The 22733-nt window shown below is 37.5% G+C and overlaps 1 protein-coding gene across 3 annotated transcripts in view; it reads right to left on the bottom strand.

The window, feature by feature from the left end:
• CADM2 (cell adhesion molecule 2) overlaps nt 1-22733 on the bottom strand; it is a 570185-nt gene that overhangs the window by 153359 nt on the left and 394093 nt on the right. For all 3 annotated transcript variants that reach the window (XM_083855090.1, XM_083855089.1, XM_083855091.1), the window contains exon 2: nt 13901-14050. In XM_083855090.1, coding sequence (XP_083711216.1) covers nt 13901-14050 — 150 coding nt within the window. The remainder of the gene's footprint in view (nt 1-13900; nt 14051-22733) is intronic.

A 22733-nucleotide genomic window follows, 5' to 3' on the forward strand; every position in this document is an offset into this window, starting at 1 on the left:
CTCAAAAGCTCCAGTAGAGAAGCTTGTTAAGCATCAATCCACAGCTATGCCTGAAAGACAAACAAAGGTGTCTTGATGACTAAGGATGCCTGTTACAGAAAGTGTGGGTACAGTCTATTACATTTTTTCAAGTAATTTCTGTCCTTCACTGTCAAAAATGTTGTCTTTTCACAGCCTTTTCCAGAAGTTAATTCAGGGTGAAAGATCAGGCACGTGTCATTCCTGTGAAGCCTTGATACTTGGTTTATAACAATTTCTTACTGTAACTGGTGAGCAACCAATTTACCTGGAAAACACGCAGGAGGGATCCTTGTCAGACAGAAGGAACTGGCACCTCTGAGCTTCTCAAACACTTCACCAAGACCTGGTGAACAGAGGCTGAACACAAGGTATTGTAACAATAACACCTCAGCGGGTGCTCAGCCTCCTGACTGAGGGGAGCAGCATCTTGCATGATTTCAGGGTTCCTACTTGCCTGAGCTCTAAGATGGCACTCCCAGCTGAGTGCAATGCCTTAAATTCTGGCTTTCATGTTTTTCAGATTCTGTGCTGCCTAGGGATGTAGTTCTGAGCCTCATATTAAGTGCTAGTAAGCTGTATTCACAGACTAGGGAGACAAAACAAATCCTTTTCCTGCTGAAGACCAAGGACAACTTTCAGGCCCAAAAGCACAAACAACAGTGGGATTGAAGGAGGAACAATAAGGATGGGACCTCACAACCTGAAGCTGGAATTGGACACTTAAACCCCAATATGGAAATGAACCAAAACTTATAAAAGTGTGAGACCTTGCGACCAGTCATCCATTTTGTGACCATTCTTTGTCCACCTTGGGTGTAGCCTTGCCCAGGCTCTTGTCCTGCCCAAGGTGTATCCTGGAGGCCTTTCAATAAATACTTGCTTCATTCTCTACCTCTGTCCAGTCTGTTTCACGAAGCTCAACCTTCTCAAGGCATCAAGTGCAAGAATAATTCCAAGTATGAAGGTGTACACAAAACAAAAGAAGGAACAAGCCCTGCCCTTGCTCTGCCCACCCCGACAGATGCTCACGCACATGAGAAAACAGCCATTTAAAATTCAAAACACTGACCAGGCAGCATCAAGGAGCTGGGGAAGAAAATGATAAGAAAATGTTTCTATGCTAATAAGGGGAAAACTGAAGCCTTTAACAGGTCAGAAAAAAAAAAAAACACCCATTCACAATCCTGGCTTATCTGCACAGAGAGAAAATTCTGCATGTGTGAGTCAGTTGCTAAGAAAGCTCTGACTAATGCAGATACAAGTCTGACTTTTTAAGTTGACATTTCTACTTTTCCAGTGGATCAGAACTGTCAGGAGAGTTCCCCAGGCAGAGCAGAGGATTGCAGAGCAGAGTTATTCTGTAGCAGTCTGAGTTGTGGCGTAAGTGCTTTGATGGAATTAGTAATGGTGGTTTAAGAAACAGCCTTGGATTCTATTCCCAGCACTAGCAATTACCACTCCCATAACAGAATCAGAACAAAGGAACAAAATCAGATAGAAAAGAGCTGGCAAAGAGCAAATTCCCTTCTGCTGCTGCTTTCACAATGCCATTAAATAACATCTGGCAGTGGGGCAGGGCAGACAACTGGAGACAGGAGCATTTTAAAGCGCTGCTACTAGACCTGCCAAGAGCTCAGCTGTACAGAGTCCTTCATGTCTCTTCTGCTTTTCTCACAAGATGTGACTGTGATAAACATTTATCCTTCAAAAATTAAAAAATGATCAAAAACACCTCCTATCAACTACATCAGCAGAACATACTGTGCATCTGTAGATGGATTAAACATAATTTTGCTAGGTAGTTGGAGAAAAAAAGTCTTTAAAGATAGCATTTGGCATGGGTTAATCACCTCTTTCATTAAAGAAAAGAATACATACTGAGAACATCTTTCTGCCATCCGATTAAGCAATGAGCCAATACAATTGTAAATCTTCCAGAAATTCCCCATGGTTCAACTCAACAGAGGCAATTCTTTACTTCTCAGACCATATCTCTCATTTTCAGATAAGCATTGCATTAATTGTGTACAAAAACTTTCTATCATGCTGTTAAAAGAAATGGAATGTGACTGTTCTGATTCTCCTAAGCAACCTTTGACAATTAAGAGACTGAATTATTCATATGTATTTTTAATAATATAACAACATTTTTAAAGCTTCCTCACCACTCAATTGCTCAAACAGCACATAAACTCAAAACTATTTGATTCCAGTATAAACAGTGCCACTGTTTTTTTGGTTTTTTTTTTTTTTCTTTTTTTTTTTTTTTTTTTTTTTTCCTGCTGTTGTAGTGGCTGACACAACTTACTGTCTCTGAAGGAAAAATGGATTTTAGGGTACTGTTCTGAGATTCACATGCTATGAATTGATTTGCAAGTCATTGGGGTTTTTTTCTCCCTTTGAATGAGGCAGATTTTAAGTCTTGTCTGCACTTACTTTATTACTTACAATTAATACAAGTACTAATTCTCTGCACCCATATCAAGCAAGTTGGATGTATTTTCTGAACACAGTTCAATACAGAAAGGTTTTCTCCTCTGTGCTAATAAGCAGCACACCCATGGTATTAAAATAGAAAAATTCAGGATGGGAAGGATACAACCAACACCTGCTTTATTTTTAGGAAAAAAAAAATCAACTGAAAAAATCTAAAGAATTATCAGAGAGGAAACACGTCTTGTATGAAGAAAAATAAATAAATATACATGTGCAAAGACTGTACCTTGTATTGTACACTTTATAAACTAAGCTTTTGTTTACTAAAGCTATTTTTATTCCTTTATAGTAGGAATAAACTAAATCATGACCAGATGACCCTTATGGGAAGAACCAGCCAGTAAGACAGTTTTGTACTTTTTTCCTTCTAAATGTTATTTTAGATAATGAGAAATTCTATTTAAGTTGCTTTGCTTCCATCTAACATACACTTGAGCTGTCAGTGTAATTGCATGGCATTATTATTCTCTTAGGTTGCTGCTGGACAGTAGAGCTACAGATAGAACTAAAATAGTAATAGCTTGTGACAGGTTACACTTAAATGTAGGGTAATGTTTGATCAGACTGATCAATGGGCCTTCGCTTCCAAAGCCAAGCTGAGGTTCAAGGAAGGAAAAGATAATGGTTGTTCCAACACTTTGGATGTATCTCAGTGAATTAGAACACACTTGGGATGGTGCTCCAGACTTAATACAGCTGTCACACACAAGAAAAGCTTTTTACCATCTCATACTCCACAATGGAAATTCTCATCTGCAATTTTTCTTTCAAATAATATTTTCGTTACTGTCTATTCACTTACAATACATCTTGGATTTACTTTGGATTTCAGAAGCCTAATTTTTCTACTCAGTTTTGTAATTATTTTATATTATCTAAACAACATCCTGAAAAAAACTTATTGATATTTGATAGTGAATATACAAATATCAATAATTACCTGTTAGTTACTGTAGATTACCTGTTACAGGCATTTTAATTTTTTTTTTTTTTTTTTTTTTACATCTGTTAACATGAGATTAAACTCTCCGTGCTATCGTTTTTTGGTTTGTCTTTTCCTCTTCTCCATTTACACAATTGCCTTCTGGTTTTTGTGTTTCCTCAAGCTCCTTTTACCCAGAGAACATGCCTCTGAAAGTAATCTCATTCAGGTTGATTCAGTTCTCGTTTCAGTTAAATTTAAAGTTATTTTCTTTGGCTCACAGCAGAACATTGCAGAGTCTCTCAGTGAGGTATTGAGGATTTTCACCCCATATCAGCAGCTCATCAGCAATTACTTTTCTGTGCACAGATCCTTAAAGATCCAGGACACAATGATTTGCTACAATTTCTGGGCTGAAACAATCATGTTCCTTAAATAAGTTTCCACCAGAAAGGGAGAGGAAAAATGAGCACTTCTAATAAGGGTAGATTCCAGGCTTCCACCTCAGAAACTGAAAACAGTATTATTTTTAGGCACATCCAGGCACTATGAAACCATACATTTACTGTCTTTATTTAAACATTTGGGTATATTAAAATCCTCAGTTTGCCTGACCTTAATACTCCTGTAAGCCACTCATCTGGCTTTTGGATTGGCCTCATAACATCTGATGTTAGATTTGGTCAAAAATGGCCTTTAATTTATTTCCCACTGCTGACAGAAATTTTACTATGGTATTCTATTTTTAGTAATAGAGCAGAATTTCTATTCATGCAATACACCGGAAGCACTCAAAAATTTCACTTAGATTCAGTATACATTTGTTTTAATGGGTATATTATACACATATTCACATATTTAACATACCCAGTGAAAAGAGAACCAAGCTGTCTTCACCCTTGCTGAATTTACAGAGACAAGCCTGCTACAGAGATATTCATACTCACTGTAATTTGGAGAGGATTTATCTCCCTGAGCCAACAGACTCCTAAACTCTGCTAACTCAACGTTGTGGGGACAGAACATCTCTGGGACGTCTCTGCCCTATTTGCCTGAGCAAGATGGAAATGTTTCCATAATCTGGCAAGCCTCCATCTCCTCAGAGAGGCTGCAATTTCAGAGGGTACAGGGCTGGAGCCCACAGGTACAGCTCTGTTATCAAACCAGGTTCTGGGGCGGGTTTGGAGTCAATCCAGTTGTCTCAGGCCTAGCTAGGGCAGAGTGGGAATTCTGAATCATGCTGATAGAAGAGGCTTTTCCAATTCCATTACTATTTTCCTACCTGGCAGTCAATGTCCTTCAGTCATATCCTTTGGAGTTCTTTTTCATCCACTTGGGTAATTCTCTAAAAATATGTTGTTGATTCGCTTCTCTGAACTACACTTCTCCTTGACCTGCTGTGTTTTCATTCCTCCAGCATTTACTGACTGATAGTTAATCTCCATGTTAACCCTTCTAAAAGCAGCTGGAATGGCAGTGACTGCACCACCTGCTGCTAGAGTGGGGCTGCTGAGATTATATTCCATTTCATGTCAATTCCTGTTCCAAAGTCAGCTTTTGACTGGCTGCTTCCAGTACCATTGCCCAGAGTGGTGCAGAATCTGAAATTTTAAATCTGTTAAGTTACATCCATGTCTATAAGCCATCCTAAAAATGTTCTTTTCAGCTGATCTAATTTGCTTGGAGAAACCCTGTGGAATCTGGACAGACCTATCTGCAATATCTTAGCTAGCTCAGAAGTCTCTTCATGGCACTGTGCCACACAGACACTGTCATGTTTTCAGGGTTTGCCCTTGGAAGAGTTTTGAACTCCAGATGCAAAGTCATGAATGACTATGCTTGTGGTGTGCGTTTTTTCTTATTTCTATATCCAACATCACACATTTCTGTCCAGGGAATATCTGAGTGTTACATGATTGTCTTTCCCTTTTAATCATAAATATCCTTATGCTTTTATCCTAAAGCTATTCATTGATATACTGATACACTGTTGCTAAATATTTGCACTTCAACATTTTCCAGTGTGGCCGTTTTCCTCTGAGAAGCATAATTTTCACCAGCACTGCAAATATCAGTTATTCCTAGCAAAGTCAGTTCTTTTTGTTCTCTACAGTTGAGTTTTCTTGGATTTAACAATCACTTATATGACAAAACATTCACGTCCTGGCCTGCCTGGTGACTCTCTTATTCCTACGACTCCGCTGCACTGAATGCACTGTGATATAACAATCAGCACTCTTGCTTGTCACCTAGTTCTTCAAAAAAAAAAAAAAAAAAAAAAAACAAAAAAAACAAAAAACAAAAACCTTCACCTTCCCCAAGGAACGCTGTTCGCTGTGTTCCTGATTAAAAACAAAATGTCTTTTTTCTGCCTACCTGCACGTTTCTTATGATGTACAATGCTGAGCTCCACTGCTCCGGGATCTACTGCTTATCATTGCGAGTCTATTGTCCCACTTGCCCTTCCCTGAACTCAAATTGTTCCTCACCATCATTTGCTCTAAGAGTTGTCTGAAAAAAACCCCAACGGGTTCAGGATTTAATGTAACAGGCCCATTTTCTTCAGAAATCCCAGGAAGTTTGGCTCATCCATGTAAACAACTAGTGCAGAGAGGGCAGATACATGAAATTTCTCTTGGCACCTCTTTTTAACTTTGCCCTCCATCCCCCCCCCAAAAAAAAAAAAAAAAAAAAAAAAAAAAGAAAAGGAATTCTCACTCGTAAAAGATTCTTTGCCATTTAAAACAAAAATAGCCAGCAGCTTGAGTATCATGAAACTTCATTACAGAGTAATCTTAACAGTGTCATCACAACTACTGCTTCAATTCATCATATTCCAATGTAGCAGCTTCATTCTCCATTTAGCTTGAGTGCTGGTAAACTCAATTTCTGCACATACCCACACTTCAGCACAATATAATGCAAACTCCTACACTTTCTAACCATCTCTACAATACAGCCATTTACTCCCTTAATTCTGCTAAGAAATGGAAAAATAAATGCTGTAAGTGGGAGTAGTTCCACTAATTTATTGCAATGAAATAATATTCTAATGCATTGTAATACATTTTTAAAATGTAATTTTCATATTCATGCAGACAATAACTGTCAAGATATTTTAACAGACTCCTGGTCCCTTTTATCACATTATCTTCTTTAAGATGCATGAACACAAGCATTCCAGGTTTCAAAACTGGCAACCTGCTTTCAAACTATGGGGTTTAAAGATAAAGTGAGACACTTGATCTCAAAAGCTCTAAGACAGCTTCTTTTCTTCCCCGGAGCACTAAGGAACTACCATCCAAAATGATTTCAGCTTTTCCTACCCATGGCCCAGAGGGAAGCTGTACTGGGTTTGGTAGGGATGGAATCAATTTCCTTCATAGCAGCCTGTACAGTGCTGTGTTTTGGGTTCATGACCAAAACAGTGTGGAAAACAAACCAATGCACTGAATATTGCTGAGCTGTGTCAAGGCCTTCTCTGTTTCTCACTCTGCACCCATGGTGAGAAGGATGAAGGTGGCCAAGAGGTTGGGAAGGTACACAGCCAGGACTGCTCATGCAATGTGACCATAGAACACAGCAATAAAAACTTGGGAGTTGTTTTCCCCAAGCAAGGATTGCTTGGACATTGGCTGTTGCATCACACTGCTGGTGGGGTGAAGTGAGTGACCGCCTTCCCATTACTTGGAAATTTTTATTCCTATTTCCTTCACTTATTAAACTCTCTTAACCTTGACCTGTAAGTTTGTCTTGGTTTTGCCCTTTTGATTCTCTCCCCTACCCCCTTGCAGGTGAGTGAGAGAGAGCAAGAATCCCTAAGTAATAAACAAAACTGCAGCTGAATAACTTAACCTGGGTTATCTGTCCCTATATGTCATACTCTGGGTCTCAAGAGCTTGCCAGACAGCATCTGATATTTGTCTGACATTGTTGTGAAATCAACAGATCTGACCTACAGAAAAAAAATGAGCTCAACTACATATCTTGGAACTACTACTCTAAGAGATCTTTATGGAAAGCTCGTTGTGAAAATCATATTTCTAGCTCATACAATTTTTTTTTGTTAAGTGCTAGAAACTTCCTAAATATTATAAAGCATTTACAAACTATTGTTATTCAGGTCAGGTAGAAAATAAGAAGATAAAATAAAATCCTGTCCGTCTGTAAAACTTCTCCCAAACTTATCTGGCTGTAAAATAATCCTTCAATTATTATCTACAGAGTTTTCTTGCATTTTTCCCACTGCTTTTCATGCTACTTCGTAGTTTGACTACAAGGCATTCTCTCCTTGAAAGGGTCTATTAAACTCTAAGTAACAGTGAATCTCTAATTTATATGTGTACCCTAGGATGGGGTTAAGCTTGGTCATCATCTCCTGTCTGATGCCATCTCCACTCAATTATGTAACAGGAAACAGAGCATGTGAAGGTGCAGACGTAAGTCCATTCATCATTGCTACTCGATTTCACATTACCTAAATGCTAATGCTCTCTGTCCTCCCAACAATGTAGCTTTCTGCCTCCCTGTCTTGCATAACTAATTAAAACCATGTATGTTCTGCTTCCCTTTCTACTGCAAAAAGAAACATTATTTTCTTTGCTTCTCTGACTCATGTTTTGTACAAGCCTATTCCTTTCGTCTACACGCTCACCCGCATCTTAAATTCAACAGCTTACTACATCATTAAATGTCTACAAGAGGTAAGTTCACCATTTCTCCCCAGTCAGAAATATCCTCAAATTATTTCTGTAACTCACAAGTACCTCTGCTTGTTTATGCAGATTAGAATCTGAGGCTGAATCACCAGAGAATGGCGTAGATTTGGTTTATACTTCAATTCAATAGCCGGAGACTGGCTGGCACAAAACAAGCTCAAAGGATAAATACAGAAAACCAGGATGGAGTTCTGTTCTGTAACATCAAAGAATCAGGATTTTCATACCTAGAAGGATCAGCCTTCTGGATGGCAAATTCAATCACTATTTTAGTGCTAGAGTAAAAGAGTTCTCTGCACTAATGAATCTTTCTAAACTGACATACATGACACTGGAATTAAAATCCCATGCCTCGTACACAGTGAATTTCCATCTCCCTCTAAATATCTTTCTGCTGAGAAAGAAAAAGGTCAGGAGTTGTTTTCATGGAGCTGAGAGCACAGCTGGGCATCTCAACAGTCACGACGGTTTGATTGAAGACACGGCCTAAACTCTCTAAACTCACAGGCAAGTTCCAACACAATACTGCCACCCCTGAGAGGGAGCAAATGCTGAAGCTCATGGGCTGCTGCTGTAGCCAGACATGTTCCCACCAGAACACCTGAGGCACTGTGCCTATCAGGGAAGCTCTCGAGAGCTTTGCAAGAACAGTGCCCTCTCACAACCCTTGCCTTGTGCGCCGCTATCTCTGCAAGCTTTCGGCTTGATAGGGAGCTACATAAATGCCAAGCACTCTTGAAAGTGAAAAATCAAAGGTCATCTAAAGAAACATATTCTACTGCTGAGGGATGAATAACTCTGAGGCTGGAATAGGCTTTCTAATTTTTCAGTAAAACATGAAAGTGGTACTACTTGATGGAAGCACAGGGGACATGTACCCACCAATGATTAGCATCAGGCACAGGGCTCGTCAAAATCTGTGTCAGTTTGTGGCAAACTCATCATGGTCAATGTCAACACACCCTTGTTTTACTATCAGCAGACCTGTAAACTTCCCTGTTAAGGTGGAGAGCAAGTATTTTACACCTGCACTTGCCTGACCAAGCAGAACTGTTGGGCATGTACACACCAGGTACAGATTCTCTTCCTTTTCGTGGTCTGATTGCACATCTTTATATTGAGGAGGTTCAACACCTTTGATATCAACAGCCATTGTTCAGCTGTACACTCCTCCTTTATAACTCAATATCCTGCTCCATATTTATCTATATTCCCTACTGAATGGGAATATGAGAACATGGCTGCTATAGTAAGTTGCATAAAGGTTCTTTTCAGTCTTCTCTTTATCAAATCACTGTGTTTCCATGCTATAGCCTTTTCCTTATAGCTCAGCATTCATATTTGTCTCCCTGCGTTTACTGCCCTCTCAAAGTCCTGAAGAAGTGACACCAGTGAAGATAAACTAAAATAACCTATATTAATTTAAAATAATATCTGCCAGTTCTACACTGTTGCACATTGTGCTTCTTCCAAAGGCAGCTATGCAATTATAGGTACTTGGGTGCATAAAGTGATACGGAGGTTTCTATGGCAATTATTCATTTTAATTGAAAATTGTGTAGGGAAAGACTCATTTCAAGTGCAGCATGCAATTTGCATTTGTTTCCAGAAAATCTGAACTTCCTTAGGGTGAGCTGTGAATTCCTGTTTTTTGGGAAGGCACAATCTTTAAAATTCTCTTGGGGGAGGAGAGGGTGAGAGACCAAGGTAAGGTTGTTAAGCTTATTAACATTTAGGAACATATATCCACTTACTCACTACAGTATTTTTTTACTGTCTGGTAAGCATTTGTTGTTTTAAATGAAAGAGAAAGAATTAAAAATATAATTGAAACACAATGCCCTTGAATCTCTGAGGTAGAGGAACCGAAAGAAAGACAGAGGTACCAAAAATGGGCAGCAAGGAGACAGGTCATCAGTGAGTCACCAGATCAAACATTTCTATTTTCATATTTTTTAGCAACACCATGTTAGAATAGTAATGAAGACAAAGTTATTTCAGATCTTAATATATTTTAGCGTCAAAGAAAGAGTCAGAGAGAAGCAATAGTTTCCACTTGGTTAGATAACAAAATAAAGCTATAACTTAATTTCCTGTAGGAAAATACGGTTTCTTTCTCCTCCTTATTCCCATCGCCACAATGAGTCAAACACATTTTAGGCCTAAATTTACAACAAAAACAAAGTAGATGTACTGCAAGTGATGAAGACCTGGAAACAACCCCTGAAGTGTGATTTCACATTCACTAAATTCAGTGTTGCCTTTTCTGAAACAGGGCTCTCCTGATTTTCTGTCAATATCATTTCAGGGCTGTATAGGCCAAGTGTCAGAAATGTCCCAAGTTAAAAATAGTTCTTATCTCCCTCACAAATAATAAATAAATATTAAACTGATGTGAAGATTGGAGGTGGAAGTGTTCTTTACCTTCCCACAGTCCTCCTAACTGAGAAAAATCTGTCCTTAGAAAGAGGTGGCCAAAGCAGTACGGGAGGGGAAGCAGAAGAGAAATTTAAATAATGTGGTTTTGGTATTAGTGTGTTTGGCTCATTGCACTTCTGTATTAGAATATCTAGAAAAGAAAAGGAAGAACGACTCCAAACTTCAACGCCAATGATTGCATCACAGCTCAGAAGAACGAAAAATTACATTAATGTGATTTCCATAATATATATGTCATCCATTTTTAATAAACTGGAGACTAACAATTAACCCCTTGTGGAAATGCAACAGGAATTTGAAAGCACATTCCTTCCAGGTGACTGACTCCTTTTTTCCCTTTTTCACAAGAAGTTCTATTTTGGTCAAAAAATGGCTTTGCAAGACAGGGAAACCAACTTGCTTGAGAAAGAAGCACGAGCATGGAAGGGGACTCGCCAAAGACACTCCAGCAGGGGAGAGCTTTTCACTGCATGGACAATTTCCTCTTTTTTTGGGCACCTGTTCTGCCATATGGTGGTGGTCCTAAGGTGGATGGTTGGACTTGATGACCTTAAAGGCCTTTTCTAACCTTAATTATTATATATACTGACAGCTCTCACCTTCTGCTGGACTCTCAAACCTCTTTTGACACTTACATGTGTTCCTTCATTTTACTATATGACCCTCTTATAATTATTAAAATATATTGCTATCAAAAAAAGGGTTTCTTGAATTTGTTTTATGCTTCCAGATGTGAAAAAAAATACACTCTCACTCCTACATGTGCTATTTATATAAAGAGAAAATAACCTGTTGAGGGGAAGTAAAGTTCAAAGTAAGCAAATTTGATTTATTTCTGAACATGGCAACACTCAGAGTTACTCAGCTCTGATGGATATAAAGGCTGCTGGTGATGCTGCTTGTCTAAGCCTCTGTTTTCTGCACAGAACATTACTCTATATCTATTCAAGCTTCCATTAATTTTCAGGGTTTGAGAAACACAGCTATTAAAAAGCAATGCTCATAGTGTTGAAAGGATAAGTAAGACTTGGAGGTTGGTTTTGGCTAACAATAAGAGACAGGTTTGAATAAACCCTGGCAGAAGTACTGCTGTCAATAAATTAAATGCAATGACTGGTTCTGGTAGAAAGCTGCTTTTTTATTGCCAAACTCTATGTCTGGCTGGGAGAAGTGGGAAATGAGGAGGGAATAAAAGGGGAAGCCTTTACAGTTTCACTTGCCATCATTTCCTGACTAAACCACTAATAAATATCTCTCTCCATTTTGGCTCAATAATGAAAGCATCAAAAGCATGTGAAGGAAATATCTTTCTTACTTATAGGAACCTATACATATACAAACAGGAAAAATTGCCAGTGAAAGCTGTAACTTCCCTTTCAGAAGTGGCAGAATGGTTTTTTCCCATGCAGGAATTGGATGTGCTGCTCCCTCCCCTCAGTATACTTGACACTGGAAATACCACACAGAGTGCAAACTGCTGCTAACATAAGACTTAATAGCTCCAGCTAAAGGATCTGAAGTTTTTTTCTTCACCACATGAAGACATTTTCATGTGTAATAGATGCAGAGTAACTCCTCCCCAAAATTAATCATCAAATACTCCTTCTAGTCTTGGGACAAGCTAAAAGTTCAATAAAGACTGTGGTCCCTCAAATTTACACACTTGAGCTCTGCACATTTCCTGTGGGGAATATAAATTGCCTCTAGTACTTACTACCCTGCATGCCATTCAAATTCTGTTGCTTTAATTCATTATATTAAAAAGTAATACAAACTTCAATTATTCATTGTAAAAGTGGAGATTTTCCTAAAGCACACAGGAAATTCAATTCACACCAAAATGGCTGCGATGCTCAAATTAACGTATTTGCAGTCCTCACACATTTTTCTCAGCATCCTTTAAAATGTCACTTATTTTATAAAAGATATAGATTTTTCTGAGTATTGATGTGGCCTGTCAACAGACAAGGTCTCTCTGCTTTTGGTTTTGCAGGCATTACTTCCCCAGCCCAAATCACTAATGATTACAGCTGAAATGAAGGGGCGCACGTGGGCAAAGGTGACACCACAGGACTTAGAGCTGGAAAGTTTGCACCTTACAAACCTCTCATCTTCAATCCCACATTCAAAAGGTACTTATGATTTCAAAGAAATTGCAAATCAAATGATTACACGCTACAGGAAATTAGATAAAAGAGAAAGGAACCACTTCAACACCATCAAGAGATTCTATTCAGCTATTATATTAATAGTAAAAAAACATATTTTGATTGCAGCTTCTGCAGGTATAAAATGACAGGTTTTAGATTCTCTTTTATTGAAGTGCACAGATCCACAAAGCATTTTCAGCCCTACAAGATGTTTTAAACTCTTGTAATCATTCAGTAAAGCATTTGGACAGCAGTTCTTTAATTTTGAGCAGAGTAATAACTGCACTTGTTAAAATATGTTCTGGAGCATGTAGCACCTTTCCAAATAAATTCAAGCACCAGAATTAAATTTAACTGTTGAACTTTTGTACCACTGTAAATCAACACCAAAGCTTTCACATTTTTTAAAGCCAAGTGATGAATTTATTACTCCTAACTTTAATTTCTTTACAGAATCTACTACAATCTTTATGTTAATGTTCTATTACATAAAATGCAACGCTTTTTCAGTTCAGATCGGTCTACAAACATATACCTTATAATGTCCTTATAATGCAAAATAATGTCCTTGTTTTTCTAAAGAATGGTTGTTTTCTGGTCTTTTTGTCTTCTCTAATTTAACTAAAATGTAAAAAAATCTGTCCATGGAAACATTGGAAACATCAGGACACAAAGTCCAAATATTTTTATTAACTGTTAAGAACAGCTACCACAGTAACTGTGCCTTGCACCAGTAACTAGAGTGCTGTACACTAGTGGCAAACTGTGGGATCATAGATATAAATATAAAAATATATAGAATATATGTTTATGGATACACACTGATAAAAACAAGTCACAAGTTTTATGGGCTACTACTTCTCTTGCCACTCATAAATGCTCTTCCAAGATATTGTGCAACAAATTTTTCCAAATTATCTTACAATGAGCCTTTCAAATCCTATTCTTTTTCTTTCATAGTTTAAATATAATATAATGTTCAAGACAGTATTTCAGTGAACACCAGTAAAAAAAAATCATATAATAATTATAACAGAAGACATCAATTCCTAGAACATATAGGAAACATAATAACATCAGAGTATTAAAGATAAATGGTTTTAAACATTTCTTTGTTATAAAAAAGAGTGCAGAAGCGTAAGTTTATAATTTACCTTTTTTGTCATCGAAGTACAGTGTCTGTTGAGCTGGATTTGACCACTGGAGGGAGGTGTTATCATTTTGATCGACCCTGCAGGTCAAATTTGCTGTTCCCCCTTCAACAACTGTGACGTTCTGTGTGAGTGGGAACTGCCCTTGGCTGCCTGAGGAGGGAGGGAAGGGATGCAGAAAGGAAGAGAATAAGAGAGAAAAAAAAGAAAACATTTAAGTTGTAGGATTGAATTCATTGCAGCAGCTTCCCAGAGATGACAGACCCGAAATTCAGTGCGGTCTAGTCTGACCAAAGAAAGGCAGTACAATGAATTTTCAAAAACTGTATTTACAACATATTCCCTGTACCTGAGAAACAGCTAGGTGACTTAAGAAATAAGAGTTTCCCCCCTCTTTTCCCCCCTCTGTATGTCATGCTATTTAGTTCCAAAGAAATACTCTGCAGTTTTGTCTCCTCAGACATACCAAAGAAAACTCAGTGCAGGCAATACAGTTAAATCATTGTTGGAAACATCACTGAAAGCATAACACAAAAATCCACAGTTTTTAACACAGAGGGATGGGGCAACCTTGACTCCCTGTTTCTTTTTTATACATTTTAAAGGGCTCTCAGGATGATACTTTCTGTGTTAGCTTTGGAAAGCTGTTGGATAACAAATGTAGTGTGAATCTAACACTTGCTGCATGCTCTGTTGGGGGAATATAACCTGATCTCATATGAAAATGGAAAAGATGATGTAGCTGGTCTCTTTCACATCTGTGATTCCATCCCAGAGCATTATGAATCACATTAAGAGCTTGCTGAAAAGTCACTGGGAAGATTTGCAAATGCCTCTACACAATGCAGGAGCAGTATCAGCCAGGTTCCTGAATCATAAGGATTTCCAATGGCATGGTAAGGCTAAAATGTTTATGCAGAGTGAGGAGAGCACACCCCTTGTCAATCTGCACAGCATATTCTGACAAACAGCACTGCAAGAAGGCAGCACAGGGAAAAAAAATGGAAGTGTGTTTTAACATGGGTGGGGGAAGAAAAAAAATCTTCAATAATAAGCAGGACACATCACTGAACACATGATTGTTATCTAGGAGATAAATTATTTATTTAAGGGTACAATGCAAAAGAAAGACAATCTAATACTCCAAATGAAAGATATGCTTCTTTCTTTTCCTCCCTTTATACAGGTTCTATTAAAAGAAGCACTGAAGAGTAGGTATAAGATGCTTGCATAAAAAGTATAATGCCAAGATTGGCACTCAAGTGGGATGTGTCAGAAATTAAAAACCTCTCTACAGTCCTACAGGAGGGAACAAGACTCATAGAGGTGTCACAAGCACATCAAGGAAATAATATATACAATACCTATTAATGATACAATCCAGAATCACAAACCCAGCATAAAACCTTCAGAGAAACATTTTTTTAGTGGCTCTCATCAGACTTGTTCCCAACTAAGTCAAACTGAGTTATGTCTTCTATACAAAAGCATGATAGTATGAAAATCTATTATCTAGGATACAGGCTTGCAGATGACCAGAGTGAGGAAGCACTAAATAAAAGATTAAAAACTGAACTTCGATTTGACTTACTGATATTGCCAAACACATAATTCAAGCCAGATTTAGATTTCCCTACGTCGAATAATCCCGATGGGCTTAGCCATGGAACAAAATCACCCACACCAGTGAAATAAATAAAATATCTCCAACAAAATGCAGATCTGAATAACTAGTATAATTTTTTGTATAAATATCAAATACAGCTGTCTATTTTCCATGTACTGATATCTACTCTAAGAGGGTATTTACTATCAACAGGATAAAATATATAGTAAATAAAAAATAAGGAATACTAAAAATACCATAGCTAATTTGAATGCTGCAAATAATAAATGCCAAAATTCTCATGACATCCTCTGTATCTGACACTTCATTAATCAAACCCTGCTTCTTGAAAACCACACATTGAGAAATATATGATGAGAGAAAAATCATAAACAAGGAGGAAAAAAAAAAAAAGAAAACAGAAAAGATTTGTCATTTCCTTCCATTTCTCCTCTTTCAATTCCAATGTGTCAAGGAACCTCAAGATACTGCATAAATTGCTTATCATTTAAATTAGATTTTTTTTTTAAATTCGGAAAAATGCACACAGCCTCTTATTACTTCCACTCAATTACAGGCAACTTACCAAAGAAATAACCTTCTGAAGTATGAGCTGTGAATAGGAGGATATGGGGGCTAAACCACTTTTTGCCTACAAGAAGAATTAAACAGAACCTAGTGCCAGAGATGAGCACAGTGAAATCTGTCACATTAAAGCACTGCAATGGGAGGTAGTTTAATAAAGAACCTGCTGTAATGATTTAGGACCCTATTAACACAGTTTAGGAGATCTCCCCATAATTACCCTGTATTCTCTGTCTGGTATTACAGCTCTTATCATGAAGGTGTCAGTGTACATGCACTCTGTCATTTGTTAACCACTTCCAAGTCACAGACTCATCTCTGGTCAGGAGATAAACTATTCTGATCAACCATAAAATGGAAACTGTAGATGCCATAACCTGCATAGGCCAGAAGAATTTTCTTTTTTCTGACCACCCTACAGGTTGCTGATAATTTGGAAATAAGAATGAATTTAGAATATAAAAATAAGACCAAAACATTTGTCTTATCTCTTGCCAACAAGAGAATCTGTAATGGCTCAAGAGAAGATGCACAGAGCTCCATGGGAAGTTTGGACTGGAGAAAGAGGTACAGAGAAAATAGAGAAAATTTAACATGGAAAGCAGCCTGAGTAGAAAGAAGGGAGCTTTTGCAGGACAGAGGAAACCACATAAAACAAGTCCAAATGAATACCCATCATACTGCACAGCTCTTAATGAAGACAAAAATTATTATCAAGTGATGGGAAAACTAAGGGAAAGAAAAACTTGTGAGATTTACTTTACTGTTTGCATCTAACTTGGAACACTGAAGTAGGGCTGGAAGGACAGGAGAAGATTGTAAAGCCCTGTATGAAACAGGTGAACACTAAAGAAAGCATCAGCATGCTGCCCTTTTACTGAAGTAAAAGTGTCAAAGAAGTGGTTTATGCCACTAAAGATTCCTTCTGCTTCTAGAGGATCTGAGAGTATTTTGTGGGAGAGGCCTTGTTTCTGTTGATGTCCTCTAACAAAAGCATTCCATCTTGACTTAACAAGTCCAGTAATGGAAAATTTAGTGGCCCCTTCAGTAACTTATTTTGGAGAGCAACACTCATCATTGTTCAAACAAAACCACAAAACTTAGTCCTGCTCTGAATTTGTCTTGCTGTAGCAGCCAGCTTCCACTGGCTCTTGTATCTTTTCCCTTGCTCTGAAGAGCCCTCTCTTATCAAATTTCTCTTGTAGGCACTTAAAGACTGTGATCATATCACCCATTAACCTTCCTTTTGATAATCTAAATAAATTGAGCTCCTAAGCCTTTCTGCAGAAATCACATTTTTCTAATCCTTTAATTAGCCTGTGGCTCTTCTCTGTGCCCTCCTCCCTGTGTCCTCTCCTTTCTGAAGGGTGAAACCCAGACCTGCAAGACCCACTGCTGCAGAAACACAGAGGTGATGCCACTTCTCTGCCAGTTTTTGGGTATTGTTTGCACACTTTAAAAGAGTCCCTTAGCCACAGGGTCAGACCCAGGAGTGAGTGAAGGGCTGGTAGTTTTTCCTCAGACACCCTTCCAGTTTTCTCCTCCTGTTTATACAGCCCTATATTTCACTGCACTGAACACAGCTTTTTAGGTAAGTTCAGTACCATTTATTTCCTACTTTACTATTAACTGAGGTGATTGACAGGTATAATTGAGGTAATAAATATGAATCAGGTACTGACCATCCTAAAGACAGGGCTACCCATGCAGCTTACTTGCTTTTCTCCCAATAAATAGCTGGGAATGAATGACATTTCTAACCTCCACCAGCAGGTCAAGTCAATCAAACACATAAAATACATGTATCTACTAAAGTATATCAAATTACATTCTGTACCAAAATCAAATCTAGAGGGAGGACAAACAATTTTACTGCCTGTATGGAGTACACTAATATAGAGTTAAAAATACATGTGTATATATATATACTGATGGCCCACATTAATAATTCCCTTGCATCTGAAAAGGAAAACACTACAAGGTTATGCAAAGGTAAATTAGAAAAAGCAATGATATTACTGCAGAAAGGCATCTGCATCGAGACATCATTGTCATCATGTTGTATCCCAGCCCCTCTGCTCATTTTAGAAGCTTTGTTAGCAACATTATTTTAACTTTCTGGACTAGATGGAGCTATGGTTAAGTATATTCCACCACAGGTTGTTTCTGCAATGCTTTGTGGAGGACCAGTACTCATATCTCATTAGCCACAAGCTGTTTCCTGTCAAGGAGGGCTTTTTTTTCCTTTTTCCCACCCAGAAATCACAGCTAAACTGCTTTTACATTTAACACTGATTTTTATCTCAGTATGTGACAAGTCAAGGTAGAATAATTATCATTATTTGGTCCAGTTTGTAAACATTCATCAAGTGAGTTCATCTCATGTTTTTCTGTTTATGTTTGGGTTGGGTTTTTTCCTTGGTTTTGTGGCTTTGCTTTTGGTTTTTGGTTGTTTTTGTTGTTGGGGGTTTTTTAACTTTTGGCAATTACAATGAAAGCTCTTTAATGAGTTCAACACTTCCACTTGATGCTTAGGTGATACCTTCTAATCAATTTACCAGGCTAATTATAAATGCCACTAGCACTGAGGAAACAAAATCCTCTCTCTACTTTTGCTTCTGCAAAGGACTCTTTTTGTAAAGTGAACAGTTATGTCACAAATTAGGAGCATTTCATAGTATCAGTGCAGCAAGCTTTGTCTACTAATGTCACTGTGTTTCAGAGAGGCAGAAAAATAAAAATGGTTTTAGAGAGGATGGCCTGGAAAAGAGGTGAGAGAGGCAGCAGTGAATTATCATTGTTTTGCCACACTGGCTCTACTTTTGAGAGCCTGGCTGACCACTGTCCCCATGAGGTAAATTAAGTTTATTGGCACATAATAGGGAAAAAGTAGAGTCTACAGTTCTAGAGCAGAGATTTATCCTTTCCAGTCCTGGCATGGAACCACAAAGCCATGGGCTTTTTATTTGATACCTCTATAGCATGGTGTCAGCCAAAACCAGAGCCTATGAAAATGCAAAGGCTTAGCAGAGGGAAACCCTCTGCCCCCCCAAAAAAATCCAACACCAAACTTGAGCAAATTATTTTTCAAAACAGTCTGATTTTTTTATATTGACTTTAACAAGACCAGGCCCTAAAAACAAAGTAAATATTTGGGTGAGAGGGCCAGCAGTTTACTACTTCAAATAACAGCTTGCATCTGTAGGGAGACAACATTAATTTTGCCCTTCTTTCTTAGTAAAGAAACTCAAACATTAGGAAAAGAAAAGCCATTATGATGAAATATCTAATATACTGAATCACTTTCCTGGCTTTCTCACTTAATTTATACATGAAATAATGCAAACATCTCTCCAAGGAGACAAAGTATTATTAGCTTGTCTTTACCTAATTTAAAGAGCAATGATATTGTGAACAGGCACAAACAGAGATCTGCCGCACTGTGCAACTGTGAGCCTCTTCTGACTTTGCAAAGGGAAAGAAACTGCTTCTCTGTTTTGTCAGCATGGATGACAGATTGAAGGTTAGTGTCCTGGAAATTCTAAAGGAAGAAAATCTGAGGCAAGTTGTTGCCTCTACTATTTTTAAAAAAAAAATTTAGAACAGTCTTAAGAGCGCGGTAAAAATATCGATGGCAGATTAAAAAAGACAGTTGAACTCTTGATGCATAACTATCTGCTTTGCTTTATTCTCAAAGAAAAAAAAGCAATGAGCCTGCATGTTAAACTGCATTCACACAGCATTTTTAAAGAACAAAAAAACTGCCTGAGCATTATTTGATACACAGAGTCCTTGACTGGATGGATTCACCTTTCCAAACTTGCTGTTTTAAATAGCAGTAATTTTGTCCCATATCTGGATGGTAAATACTTTCTGAGTTTATGCCCAGAGAGAATATCCTGTAAATAGTTTGGTCACTGAAGAAACATGGTTTAAAAAAAGAAAATTATAAAAAAAAAATTCAAACAAAATTGTGTCATCTAATAACTGTTACATACTCCAGTAACAAAACCTCTTGCAGAGAACACTGGAATTAATGAGAGCACTGCAGAAACTTCCTATAGAATGACAGGTTTAGGAGAGAGAGAAGAAAAAAATGCAGAGAATAACTGTTAACCCCAGACTGTACATTCAAGGTCACTGAGTGTTTTTAAATGTTTTAGCAATACTAAAATAATGCAAAGGCAAAGGACAAGAGTGCACCAGTACAGGCTCTGATTTCAGACAACGGAATTGACATCTGACAGCAAAACCAGAAAAGGAAGAAACCCCTTCTTCCTTCCTTCACTCCATGTTTCACGTGTATGTTTCCAAACCAACAGCTAACTCAAAATATTATTAATTTGGACTATATTACAGTGAAAGAGATTGCAGATATAAATTGAAAAAAAAAGAAAAAAAATACATATTGAAGTAAAATTATTCCACAACGATAAACAGGAAAAAGTATGAGACAATAGAAGAAAAAAAAAAAAAAAAAAAAAAAAAAAAAAAAAAAAAAAAGCACAAACAGTGCTGTTTCCTAGGAACCTTGCATAAGTGACTATTTTTTACTCTTTTCAGGCTATCACCATGGTATTACTTGCTTGAGAATGGAGAAGAGTATCCAGTGATTTTATTCAGTTATTATTTATTGAAAGGTATTCTCTTCACCCACTCTGAATTCCTAAGGAAGTTACAAATCCAAACACAATTGAAAATAAGTAATGCACGAAAACGATGGAAATTACTAGAAACACCAAAGTAATTAAGACAATTTTGGCTAGAAGAAAAGATGGACTTATATCATTGAAAATATTAACTTTTCACACAGTATTGAAAGAAAAAAAAATTCTTCATAAAAATCAAAATACTTCGCTTTTCATTTTTTTTCAAATCAAACATTCCGCTGAAAGGTAATTACACAAAGAAGAAAAAATGTACCAATAGTTTCGATTCATTTTCCCCTCCTTATTTTGCTACAATCCCTTTCACGACTTCCTTTCTCTCATTTGCAAAAAAATTTCATATCTATTGGGAAAAAAAAAACAACAGTTTTCTTAGCTATTGAGTTCTATAAAAGAAAACATACTTGCATCTCTCCAAGAATACACTTTTCCTCCTTCCTTCATCCTTAAAGACAAATTTTGGTATTTGAAGTCCAACATGCAGGTAACCCACCTGGCAAGGACTTCCTTATTGTACAACTCTTCATTTTTGTTCTCTGTTTGACCATTTTTTCTATGCGAGCAGAACACAACCAAGGTTTAAAATCCTTCCACTTTTAGCTTTGTCCCACCAACTTCTGAAATGTCATTCAAAAGAAGTTGAAAGACAGAGAAGAGGCAGCTGTACAAATCAGTTCCGAAAAGAGCTCTTGTTTGAATGTTTGTGATCTCAAAAAGCATTCAGAATTCCCCCAAAATGCACCATAACTGCACTGCTTATTGTTAGTTAAAAACATGCATGGCAAGAGCTCACTCACCAAATGGTTTAAATAGAAGCCTGAACTTTTCACTCTATTGAACAGCTGAGCAAAAGTGAAAATTAAAAGTGTTCTAGGTTTGCCTAAGTAGTTGCCCACGCAGTAGCTTCATTCTTGTTAAAAAAATAGAGCTAAACACATGTCTTGTACATATTTGTACATATAGGCCCACACAGGAGAGGGGAATGACTAACAGTGATAAAATAAGCCACTAAACCCCGGCTTGTTACCGTGAATTGAACTTTTTACTTCAGTATATTTTAATTATACTAGAACTGATCTTACCACCTCAAGTCTGAATAAGAATCACCTGTCATTGCACCAGTCCACTAAATAAATCTTTGCTACCTGGACTTTCAACACTTCCACTGCTCGGTTTGCTTCAGGTGACATGTCATCCTCAAAGGTAAATGAAGAAAAAAACAAAGGTGGAAAAACCAGATTTTGATCAGAGACTAATGTGTTCTGATTACCACATCATTGGTGCTTTTCAGTGAAATACTCTGTAGTTGTAAACAGTACTGATAAAACTATCCTAGCAGCAAATGGGGATCAATAGACAGGAGTCAGATCTTTGAATTCCGTCAGTGGAACAAAATATGGACAGGCTAAGCTTACTTTTGAAACAAAATCCCTTTCATAAATATAAAAACTATTGTGAGGGGTTGTGTTTTAACACACAAAAGACACAGTGTCTTAAAGGTGGGAAATGTGCGTGCAGATGGTTTGATCTGAACAGGCATTTCCCTTAATGACCTTGTGTTGATCAATACCTAAACACATCCTGGCCAGCTGGGAATGCTCCCTGGAGAAAGCAGTTCTGATTCTCACAAAGGAAAAGTCAGAATGATTAATAAACTGTTTTCCACTTGTGATCATCTGTATATTCACAAAGTTTTCTCTACTGATGATTTCACCCACTCTGTCGATATCTACCATCTTTGATGTTTGACTCTTTTTCTTGTGCAGAGGAGATCACAGCTCGGTTTAAGCTCATGAAAGTTCAAGTAAAAAACAACTGGTTTAAAACTGACTTTGTACTTGATGGGTTGTTTTTTCCTTCTTTTGGTCTACAAAATAAAATAAGGGCAGGAATTGGTCTGGAGAAGAATTGCTTTATACAATTCTAGAAGCCTTTTTGAGCTTGCACAGGCATCAAACTATAAACAACAAAATTACTT

The sequence above is a fragment of the Zosterops lateralis genome (assembly GCF_965231275.1).
Source record: "Zosterops lateralis genome assembly, chromosome: 2".
NCBI lineage: Eukaryota > Metazoa > Chordata > Aves > Passeriformes > Zosteropidae > Zosterops > Zosterops lateralis.